Source organism: Acinonyx jubatus, chromosome E2 (genome assembly GCF_027475565.1).
Source record: "Acinonyx jubatus isolate Ajub_Pintada_27869175 chromosome E2, VMU_Ajub_asm_v1.0, whole genome shotgun sequence".
In the NCBI taxonomy this organism is placed as follows: domain Eukaryota; kingdom Metazoa; phylum Chordata; class Mammalia; order Carnivora; family Felidae; genus Acinonyx; species Acinonyx jubatus.
In genome coordinates, this window is record NC_069396.1 from 41,218,654 (window position 1) to 41,230,923 (window position 12,270).

At 43.3% G+C, this 12,270-nt stretch overlaps 1 protein-coding gene across 6 annotated transcripts in view; it reads right to left on the reverse strand.

Moving 5' to 3' along the window:
* CEP89 (centrosomal protein 89) overlaps positions 1–12,270 on the reverse strand; it is a 70,495-nt gene that overhangs the window by 30,937 nt on the left and 27,288 nt on the right. For all 6 annotated transcript variants that reach the window (XM_053211187.1, XM_015073115.3, XM_027044932.2 and 3 more), the window contains 4 exons: positions 6,359–6,409; positions 6,111–6,194; positions 3,582–3,685; positions 2,014–2,129 (listed from right to left, as the gene is read on the reverse strand). In XM_053211187.1, coding sequence (XP_053067162.1) covers positions 2,014–2,129; positions 3,582–3,685; positions 6,111–6,194; positions 6,359–6,409 — 355 coding nt within the window. The remainder of the gene's footprint in view (positions 1–2,013; positions 2,130–3,581; positions 3,686–6,110; positions 6,195–6,358; positions 6,410–12,270) is intronic.

Here is a 12,270-nt window from a genome sequence, read left to right on the forward strand (position 1 = left end):
AAGACTTAGGAAAACAGGATTCTTGATTACTAGGTAATACCAAGGAGAGCCAGCTCATAAAAAATGATCTTGAAAAAATCTTTTGGGGATTTAGAAATTAATACCAAAGGCCTTGTACTTAGAAATTACTGTCCCTATATTAAATGTTCCCTAAACATACATTTCCCTACTGGGGCTCAATTTATTTATTATTATTTTTTAGCACGTTCAATTTGTTGATATCATAGTTGATAACATATGATGTTAAACAAAACATGATTTTAGCCTTCAAGGAACTGACTTTCCAAAGACTGAAGCCTTAAGTCACACACAGATACGCAAGCACAGACACACATCGATATTGTCCCTGAAAGTGCAAGATTTTCAAGTAGAGACATCAAATATGGCCCAAGTACAGACTGAATGTATTGCTTTTCTTCCCTTTCCTCATTAAGTTATGTTTTCTGTCCTGTATCTAAAGGAAATCGTAAATATTTTCAGCCTGAGCAACACCATAGTACATAATGATAAGATACTTCCCAGACAGCTGTTGGAACCGGCACTTAGAAGTCTTAGAGCATAAAAGTTTAAATCCTTGTACTCTGTGAAAAGTTAGTTGGTCAAAATGAATAGCTCCCTCTGGGAAATGGGAAGATAAGATAGGCAGCTGACTAAACCAGACAGGCCTAAAGGTTGACCCTATTCTCTGTGACCAGAATAATCACCACACCTGCTCAGATCCACTACATTTAAAGAAATTAAGCTCAGGGCATACAAAATTAATTTTCCCTGCCATCTCTGGTCTTGAAAACAAAGACAGGAGGCTCAACGACTTTCTCTTTCCTCCACCCCAAATCATGCCAGAGGAAAGGCACATATGTCCGTGCCACGTGGAGTTGAAGGGGAAGTCCTGTGGAAGAAATGCCTATCGGACGTGCTGACAGACACTGTCGCTTTTAAACATGACCCGGCTCGTGGAAACAAATGGTGTGCCAACCCAGCAGCTTCCAAAGCAGTGGGGGCCTTAGTGCCCAGGGTGGAAAGGGCAGTCATTAAATAATCAGGAGCATTTTCAGTCGGTTAAGCATCCGGCTCTTGATTTCAGTTTGGGTATGATCTCAGTTTGTGAGTTCGAGCCCCACATTGGGCTCTACACTGGCAGTGTGGAGCCTGCTTGGGATTCTCTCTCCCTCTCTCTCTGCCCCTCCCCCCCCCCCCACTCTCTCTCTCTCTCTCTCTGTCTCTCTCTCTCTAAATAAATAAATAAATAAACTTAAAAAAAAATAATCAGGAACATTAGGGAAAACAGAAGGGAGGGGTTACATTGGCTCACGCAAGACAGCTTGTATTTTGCCCTCTTGTCCTGTGTTATTCTTCCCTGGAAAAGAAAAATCAGTAAAGCACGGGGGAAAAACGCCACTACCTTTTGTGGTCATAAATTTGGGGTTTAACCAAAGTAGAAGAAATGACTCAATCTGGTCCACTTCAAGGTCCAAGGCCATATGCTCTGGGGCTCCTAGGAGCAGGGAGGGACACATGGAGAGAGGGGGTGCTCACAGAAGGTATCGAAGGGAAATACAGTCTATCACAGCGCCCACAGCTCTGACGAAGGGCAAGGTCACGCAGAAACTATTCAGAGAGTGAGTTCTTATTACTCATGTCACAAATATTCAGGAACAGACCCTTGCATTGTTCAAATATTCACCTCCCATGATTTTCCCCTCTTACAAATGGCATTAGCACCCCCAAACCCAGTTCTGCAGATTCTAAATGGGTCATGTACGTTTGCTTTACAAGATTTACAGAATAACTGGAAGGACACTGCGGAGCCTAAGAGAAAGCAATCACTGCGGTAATGGTTGGATATGTTGTAACATAAACAGCTGCATTTCAGTAAAGAACAACACATTCTAGAAAACATGATTTCCCCCATTTTTAATTTGAAGGGGATCTCTACCAGAAGGGGGGGCAGTGCAAGTATGAGACAACAGTGATATCACAGCATCACCATTACTTGATGGAAAGATGGCTCACCTTCCTGGAGACGCTCCTGATGGGTGTCCTTGACTTTTCTTTGCTGAATCTCCAACTGCTCTATCAACAACTTGTTTTCCTCTAAAACCAGTTCTGCGTGAGTCTGAAGCTGACGCCTACAATTGATTTACAAAATTAAATACTGCTATTCAGGTACTGAATGATTACAGAGACACTCCAGAGTCTAAAAGAAAGCAAGTAAGGGGTATCTGGGTGGCTCAGTCAGTTAAGCATTCGACTTTGGCTCAGGTCATGATCTCGTGGTTCATGAGTTTGAGCCCCACGTTGGGCTCTGTGCTGACAGTTCAGAGCCTGGAGACTGCTTCAGATTTTTTGTCTCCTTCTTGGCCCCTCCCCGGATCACACTCTCTCTCTCTCAAAAATAAATAAAAACATAAAAAAAAAAATTAAAAAAAAAAAAAAAAGAAAGCCACTAATGTGTTGTAGGTAATGACTATCTGGACAAGTTTCAATACTAAACATTTAAAAATTACTAAGTATAACATAGAAAAAGATCAACGTGAATAGCTTTTGCTTTCTTAGTCTTGCCTGGATATTGCCCTTAGACTTTTTCAGACCTCTACTTTCACGTGTTCATTGGCTAGGCCTCTGTTGCCACTGTGCTGATGAACAGAACATCGCCTTGCCCTCGAAGAGCTCACCGAGCACAGTAAGCCCGACACGGAGACACACAGGTAGGCACAGCATGGCAGGTACCAGGACAGGGTGTATGTTTAGGGCCGTGTCAGAAACTGAGACAAGGGAGCAACTGAGGAATTCTGCCTCCAGGGAGAGGCGCTGACCAGCATCATTTGATCAGGGCCCTAACGGATGAGTAAGAGGCAGGAGGGGCATTCTGGGGAGAGGCAGCAGCATCTGTAGCAGGACGGAGTGAGGCAACGCTCAGTTGTCAGGGAATGGAAGGCCACGGAAAGGGCAGGACAGACGGGAGCTAGTGGTGCGGAGCCCCATCCTGAGCTTTCTGTGCTAAAGCTCTGGAACAGTCACGAGGGCAAAAAAGATGTGGCTCAACAGGTTTGGAATGGGAAAACTGTCCTAGAGAAATATAACATCGGAACATAAAAAGGGAGAGAGAGTAGATGGATTTCAGGTTTAAAAACCTATTTCAATTTTATTTTAGTTTTTAAAGTTTGTTTATTTTGAGAGAGCGAGAGAGCGTGTGCACGCACGTGCACGCACGTGAAGAGGGGAGTGGCAGACACAGAGGGAGAGAACCCCAAGCAGTCTCTGTGCTCTCTGCACAGAACCCAACTCAGGGCTCGATCTCACGGAACCGTGAGATCATGACCCGAACCGAAATCAAGAGCCCGGCCTCAACCGATCGAGCCACCCAGGCGCCCCTTAAAAGCCTATTTAGAATTTTAAACGTAATCTTTAAAATTCAAGTTTGGAATAGATCACATTTTCACTGTGCCTTATTAATTTCTTAGAAACTCTCCCTGAAAATGTTTTAGTGAAAAAAAGGAAAAGGTATCTGATGGTTTAATAAAGTTTATTCCTATCATCTTTTCTTTTGAGCTAGCAGAATATACCAGAAACACACTTGCCATTCCTTGCTGGTAACAGGACTGCTTCTATTTAGCTCCTGATGCAATTCTTCGTTTTCTTTCACCACTTCCTGGACCCTCATCCTAAACATCCTCATTTCTTCCTGAAATACAAATGTATATACACTGTAACACACACACAGACACATGGCGCTATTTCTCAGCCTTAGTGCTGTCGCTGTGGCTCAAGTCAAAGGTCAGCGGCTTTCTAGCAAAGTCTCAGCAACAGCTGCCTTAAGCTTCGTAGCAGCACCAGGTGCCTGCCCTCAGAGAGCTCCCCAGTCTGGTGGGAAGCAGGACACAACCACGATGCTGAGTACAAGGGACAGAGAACATCAGGTTTTAAACACTCAGTTCCTGATTTGATAACATTTTCCTATGAGTGCCACAAGTTGAAAAGATAAAGGCAGGTCAAAAAAAATAAAGAAGAAAAAAGAAAAAAAGCAGAGACCTAAGAACACTGTAATTTTTCTTTTGTTTAAAGACTTTGGAGGATAAACTGGAAATTTTTAGATAAAAGTAAGAACTTTTCATCTGAATTAAAGGGTAGAGGTTGGAGTCTAATTTTTTTTAATGTTTATTTATTTTTTTTAGAGAGAGAGAGAGAACGCACGTGCAAGTAGAGAAGGGGTAGAGGGAGAGGGAGACAGAGGATCCGAAGCAGGTTCTGAGCTGTGAGCACAGAGTCCGATGCGGGGCTCGAACCCACAAGCCGTGAGATCATGACCTGAGCTGAAGTCAGATGCTCAACCGACTGAGCCACCCAGGTGCCCCTGGATTCTCCTAATTTTGGCCCTTTATGATCACAAGAAAGCCTCTCCTACAGGAAGCCATCAGTGAGGACAGCTCCATCCGTCGTCATTAGCCCAACTAAGGACTGCTGTGGGGCCCGCTTTTGCCTCCTGTGTTCTTGGCACTCTTGCTGGGCCTCCTCCGTCGCTGCTTTTCTCAGCCAGCCCTCAGCCAGCTTCAGTGTCTTGTGCGTCCTTCAGCACGAGACAACCTCAGATGCCAGTGTGTATTCTTCTCTCAGCTATTAGACATTTATGCTTATACCCATTTAACTTAACCATGCCATGTAGCTTCTTTTTTACCTTTCTGCCCAAACACACTCCCCAATGGCTGACAGCTCTTTTATAGAACAGGGCTCAGGCAAACTAAAGCCCCCAAGCCAGGTGCTTGTTTTGTAAATAAAGTTTTACTGGAACACAGCCACACTCATTCATTTGCGCTTCGTCTATAGCTGTTTTCATCCTTCCACAGCAGAGCTGAAGAGTTGCTGACAGAGGCCACAGGGCCTGCAAAGCCTAGAGTATTTACTAAATGTCTACGTACAAAGACTATTTCCATACCCCTGTTTTAGAAGGAGCACCAAATTAATTTTGTTAATTGTTTGGCTTGATAGTTAATTAGTATAAGATTAAGTCACCCCTGGGGCACTGAGTGGCTCAGTTGGTTAAGCTTCTCTTCATTTCGGCTCAGGTCAAGGTCTCAGGGTTTGTGAGACTGAGCCCCCACGCAGGGTTCTGCTCTGGGAGGGCAGAGCCTGCTGGGGATTCTCTTTCTCCCTCTTTCTCTGCCCACCCCGCTCGTGAGTGTGTGCGCATGCTCTCTCTCTCTCTCTCTCAAAAAAAAAAAAAAAAAAAGATTAATTCATCCTCTTACAAAATTAAGTGTCCAACAGGAAGTCTAGAAGAAAAGGTTCAAAACCGTATTACGTGGACCATTGTACATGGGACAGAATAACAAGGAAGGCTGGGTGACTTAACAGACCCTCCCAGCCAGAGAGTCCAGAAAACCCAAACTCTTCTCTCTGGATCCTTCCAATTCCAGACATGTCTTTGGTCACTTAAATGAACACACAGAGAGGATGGGACCTATAACAGCCACGTAGCCTTGGCCGCCTGTGTAATGAGAACGGGGTCTGCTGTCGGAGGCCCTTTCCACCACACAGAGTTGAACAAGGCAGAAATGAGCAAACACCTGGCTTCCTCACCACCACCACCACCACCACCACCACCACCACCACCACCACCACCACCACCGCCACTGGATTTCTCTGGGGTCAGCTCTTCAGAGAGCTAAGAAGCATCTGAGTCGGCCTAAAATATCTCTGGCCTACTCTTCCCATGTCTGCCCAATGTCCCTCCGCAGTGGAGCGTGTAGCCGCAGAGCACCAGGAAAGGAGCGGCCCCTGCTGCTGTCTTCTCTGCACACCCAGAGCCCGGCCCACCCGGGGCTGCCGGCCTGGGAATCTGGGCTTCCGATGGATGTGGCACCATCCCATCCCTCCACACCCCGCTCACCTATCCCCGCACCCCTCCGGCCCCACTGATCCCTCCCTCCCTCTTTCTTTCTCTTCCTTCCTCCCCTCCCCCCCACCTGCACCACTACACTCCTTCCTCCCTTTTCTTCCTCCTTCCAACCTCTGAGTACCCAGGAGATGTTGGGCATACCTATCTTCAAAATGTTTCTTCAAAGTTTGAAGTGGTCTTATTTTTTATAAACCTTGTCCTGAGGCCAGCCTACCTGAAGGGTGGCATTGAGCTCATCCTTCTCTTTCATCCTGTCTTCATATGCCAGTAACAAGGGTGACAGGTACTTTGTATCCAACTGAACACAATGGAAAAAAGAAGGTTATCATAGGTCTTACATCTGAACACAACCAGCACGTTTTTAAAAAGGTAAGAAAATCTACTTAATTTGGAATGGTTTTTAACATCTATTCAATTATAGCCCAGAAGGCGTGGGCCTGAAATGAAATAACTTTCACTTACCAACCAGGGTGGTGTTGGACCCTTTGATGGGAGGCCATCGATATTTAAAGTCTAAGAGCAAAGCACATGGTGAAGGCAAATTAAACTATACTTCCTCTGATATTTCAAGCCTTAGATATGCTTTTTTTTTTTAAATTACGTTTTAAATTTCAATTCTAGTATAGATAACATACAGTTTTATAGTAGTTTCAGGTGTACAACATAGTGATTCAGCACTTCCACACCAACACCCGGTGCTCATCACAAGTGCCCTCCTTAGTCCCCATCACCTATATCCCCCTGCCCCCACCCCACCCCCTTCCCTCTGGTAACCATCAGTTTCTTCTCTGTAGTTAAGTATCTGTTTCTTGGTTTGCTTCTCTCTCTTTTTTTTTTTCCTTTGCTCATTTGTTTTGTCTCTTAAATTCCACATGAGTGAGATCATATAGTATTTGTCTTTCTCTGACTTATTTCGCTTAGCATTATACTCCTTAGCTCCATCCATGTTATTGCAAATAAGCCTTAGATATTCTTATTCTAGACCGGGCATCAGCATCTATGCATGCACATGCATACATATGTGCATGTATGTATATATAACCACTTTTTTTCTGAAATGTTTGAGAGACATTTGCAGATACAATGCCCCTTTTCCTCTAAATACTTCAGTGTATATTTCCTGCCAGCAAACATTCATTTACTCAACCACAGTAACATCATAAAAGTCAGGAAATCAGCGGGGGGAGTGCCTGGGTGGCTCAGTCAATTAAGCATCCAACTCTTGATTTCGGCTCAGGTCATGGTCTCACAGTTCGTGAGTTCAAGCCCTGTCTTGGGCTCTAAGCTGACAGGGTGGAGCCTGCTTGGGATTCTCTCTCTCTCTCTCTCCCTTTCTCTCTGCCCCTCCCCACTCACGTTCGAGTGCATGCGTGAGTTAACATTATGCTATGTGAAAGAAGTCAGTCAAGAAAGATCACATGTTGTATGATTTCGTTTATATGAAATGCTCACAACAGGCAAATCCATAGACACAGAAAGTACATTAGTAGTTGCAGGGGCCAGTGCAGGTGGTGGGGGAAATGGGGAGTGACTGCTAACAGGTATGAAATTTCTTGTTGTGACGAACGTGCCCTAAAATTGACTGTAGTGATTGTTGCATGATCCTGCAAAGACACTACAATAATCACTGACTTGTACACTTCATTTTTTAAAAAGATTTCATTTTTAAGTAATCTCTATACCCCACATGGGGCTTGAACTTACAATCCTAAGATCAAGAGCTGCACGCTCAAGACTGAGCCAGCCAGGTACCCCTGAATTGTACACTTTATATGGGTGAACTGGTGAGTATGTGAATCTCAAAGCTGTTATTGCAAAATGTAAACTTAAGTCTTACTTTAAAAAGAAAACCAGGGCACCTGGGTTAAGTGCCCGACCTCGGCTCAGGTCATGATCTCACAGTTTGTGGGTTCAAGCCCTGCATTGGGCTCTGGGCTGTCAGTGCAGAGCCTGCTTGGGATTCTCCATCTCTTCCCTCCCTGCCCTTCCCCTGTGCTCTCTCTCTCTCAAAAATACATAAACATTAAAAAAAAATTAACAAACAAAATCAGAAGCTTGTGGAGCTTCCCTGAATTCTCAGGAGCCACATGAGAACAGGTGTCCTCTCTGGCTTCCTATCCTGATCCCAGCAGGGGACAGTCAGCTGCACATCCTGACATGTCAGAACCCCCAACCCCCCCCCCACACACACACACCCCTCACGTGCGCTATTCTCTAAGGGCAAGGACCTGACCTTCTGGCTCCTTTTTGCTCCTCACGGCATCTAACACAGTGCTCTGCTCAGTGAGTTTATCGAATTCTGTAATCCCTCTTTTAAAGAAAAAACGAGTCTGCTTTCTTCTTTCTGTATGCCTACATTGTGAAAGCATTCCCAACACCAAGCTAATTACACACCCATCACCTCATGTATTTCCTTTTTTTAAAAGGAAAACACTAGTTCTATTAAAAGGAAAACACTAGTTCTATTCTCTTAACAAATTTCAATTATACAACACAGCGTTATCAACTATAATCATCATGTTATCCATTAATCCTTAGATCTTACTCGTCTTATAACTGAAAGATTATACCCTAGCCTCTCCCATTTCCTCCAGCCCCCAGCCCATGGCAACCACCACTCTACTGTTTCTGTTAAGTTTGACCTGCTTTTTTTTTTTTTTTTTAAGATTCCACACAGAAGTCACACTATGCGGTATTCGTCTGTCTTAATTCACTTAGCAGAATGCTCTCCATGTTCATCTATGTTGTTGCAAAGAGCAGCACTACCTTCTCTTGTAACGCTGACTAATATTCCACCATGATATTGTATTGTATTTTGAGAGAGAGAGCGAGCGAGCGAGCATGAGTGAGGGAGGGGGCAGAGGGAGAGAGAGGGGGGGAGAGAGAATCCCAAGCAGGCCTCATGCACAGGGTGGAGCTAGCACAGGGTTCCATCCCATGACCCAGGAATCATGACCTGAGCCCAAATCAAGAGTGAGATATATAGATCTCTCTCTTTCTCTCACATACACACACATTTTTGCATATACATTACATTTTCTTTATCCATTCATCCGTGGAGACACGTAGGCTGTGTCCATATCTTGGCTGTTGTGAACAATGCTTCAACGAACATCAAAGCACAGACATCTCTTCAAGACAGTGACCTTGTTGCCTTTGGACATATACCCAGAAGTGGAATTGCTGAATCATATAGGGACTCTGTTTTTAGTTTCTTGAGGAACTTCCATACTGTCCTCCACAGTGGCTGCACAAATTAACTTCTGACAGTGCATGAGGGTTCCCTTTTCTCCACACCTCACACTTGCTGTCTCTTGTCTTTTTAATAATAGACATGCTAACAGGTGAGATGACAGTTCGTTAGGACTTTACTTTGCATTTCACTGCTGGTGAGTGGTGCTGAGCACTGTGGGTCACTTGTAGCTCTTCTTTGGAAAAATGGCTATTGAGGTCCTTTGCTCGTTTTTAAATTATTTATTTTTGTGCTGTTGAGCTGTAGGAATTCCTTGTATTTGGGGGGCATTAATCCTTTATTGGATATGTGGTTTGCAAACATTTTCTCGTTCCATAGGCTGCCTTTTCATTTTGTTGATGGTTTCCTTTGCTGACAAGTTTGATGTAGCCTCACTGGTTTATTTTTGTTTTGGGTGTCAAATCCAAAAAACCATCACCAAGACTGATGTCAAGGAGTTTTATGATTTCAGGTCTTATGTTCAAGTCCTTAATTTATTTTGAGTTGATTTTGGGGTGTGGTGTAAGCTAGGGGCCCAGTTTCATTCTTTTGGATGTGGACATCTGGTTTTTCCAATCATTTATCGAAGAGAATGTCCTTTCCTCATAGCATATTCTTGGCTCCTTTGTCAAAAATAAACTGAGCATATATACATGGGTTTATTTCTAGGCCCTCAGTTCTGTTCCATTAGTCTGTGTGTTTGTTTTTATGCCAATACCATACTGTTTTGGTTACTATGGCTTTGTAGTAGCTTAAAATCAGGAGGTGTGATGTCTCCAGATTTTGTTCTTCTTTCTCAAGACTGCTTTGGCTATTGAGGGTCTTTTGTGATTCCACACAAATTTTATTTCTGTGAAATAATGCCATCTATTTCTGTGAAAAATGCCATCAGAATTTTGAAAGGTACTGCATTCAATCTGTAGATCACTTTGGCTAGTATGGACATTTTAACTGTTAATTCTTCCAATCTATAAGCACAGAAAATCTTTCCATTTATTTGTGACTTTAATTTCTTTCATCTGTATGTTTTATGGTTTTGGGTTTTATCTTTCACCTCCTTTGTAAATTTATTCCAAAGCATTTTATTATTTTTGATGCTATTATAAATGGGATTTTCCCCCTTAATTCCTCTTCCCAATACTTTGTTGTTAGTGTCTAGAAACACAACTGTTTTTTCTATATTTTTGTATTGATTTTGCAAATTTACTGAATTCAATTATTAGTTCTTTTATGTGTTTTCTTATTACTAAGTTGCCTCTTTATTTTAGCTTAGAAAAGTATGTTTAAGGCCCGTTTAGTGGTGATGAACTCCTTAAGCTTATGCTTGTCTGGAAAACTCTTTGTCCAGCTTTGTCAGGTAGAGTATTCTTGGTTGGCAGTTTTTGTTTTGTTTTGTTTTTGAATACACTGTGCTACACCCTCCTGGCCTGAAAAGTTTCTGCTGAAACATCTGCTGATATTCTTATGAGAGTTCCCTTGTGTGTCATAAGTTATTTTTCTCTCTGCTGTTTTTAAGATTCTTTCCTTGTCTTTAACTTTTGACAGATTAATTATAATGTGTTTTGAGTGGGTGTCTTTGGGTTCTTCTTATTTGGAACTCTCTGAACTTCCTAGATCTGGAGGTCTGTTTCTCTCCCCAGGTTAGGGAAGTTTTCAGCCATTATTTAAATAAGCTTTCTGTCCCTTTCTCTCTCTCCTCCTTCTGGGACCCCTGTAATCCACTTGATAGGGTCCCATCATTCTTTTTCATTTTCTTTTTGCTTCTCTGATAGGATGAATTATGCTGCCATGTCTTCAGCTTCACTGACTCTTTCTTCTACTTGCTCTAGTTTGTTGTTGAACCCCTCTATTGAATTTTTTGGTTCAGTTATTGTAGTCTTCAGCTCTATGCTTTCTGTCTGGTACTTTTACATTTTTTTCTATTTCTTCGTTGAAATGCTCACTTTGTTCATGCTCTCTGGACCTCAGTGAGCATCTTTATCACTGTTATTTTGAACTATTGAGTAAATCACTTACCTGTACTTCATTAAAATCAGTATCTGATCTTTTTGTTTGGAACATACTCCCTTTTTCCTGCACCTTCCTGGACTCTCTGTGTTGGTTTCTGTACATTAGGAAAAACAGCCTACCTCTCCCAGTTTTGACAGACTGGTCCGGTATAAGAGACGAGCCTCATCAATCAGCCTGGCCTGAGCTCCTGGTTGCCTCTCAAAACTCTGTGATTGTCCAAGCCACTGTCTTTGTTCTTAGTGGCTCCCAGTAGTTGAGGGCATACCAAGACTCATTAATTTCCCAAAAGGGAAGGCTGTATTTAGCACCCAGATGCAGGCTGATTGGAAGCCAGACCCCAGGCAGCAGCTGGGAAAGTATGAGGTCAAACCTCTTCCAGGGAAAAGTGGGAGGTGGGTGATTTGCCTGCTCCCCCTGTGCTGAGCCCAGTGAGTAGCCGCACCTGTGTGCACCATCCCTATTTCAGAACTGCTGCTTTGCTTGCTAGTCCTGTGGGTATCATGAGCCCAAGTCCCATTGGCTATGAGAGCCAGGTGATTTGGGGGACCTGTGAAAACTAGTCTGCTTTCTTTCCAAAGTTTGTACACCAAGAGACAACAGCTATACCCTGGAGGAACAGGACTGAGAATGGAGCCGAAGACAAGGACTTTTACTCCTTTATTTACTTTTGTATTGTCCCCAAATTTTCTTTACAAAGAACCTTTATGGCTTTTTGTTTTGAGAAAGGGGGAGGGGAAGGAAGGGCAGAAGGGAGGACATAGAAAGGTCCTCCAAAAGACTGTGCTTTGGATGTGCCATTTTACACCAAATAATAATAAATATGAACCCTTCGGGGCACCTGGGTGGCTTAGTCGGTTAAGCGTCCAACTTCGGCTCAGGTCGTGATCTTACAGTTCATGGGTTCGAGCCCCGCATCAGGCTCGGTGCTGACAGCTCAGAGCCTGAAGCCTGTTTCAGATTCTGTGTGTGTGTCTCTCTCTTTCTCTGCCCCTCCCCTGTTCACGCTCTGTCTCTGTCTCAAGAATAAACAAACATTAAAAAAAAAAAAGTGAACCCTTCAAGAATGGAAAGCAATTCAACAGCAAAGGCTGAAAAATAAAAAATCAGAAAACTGATATTTTAAAATTGAAAA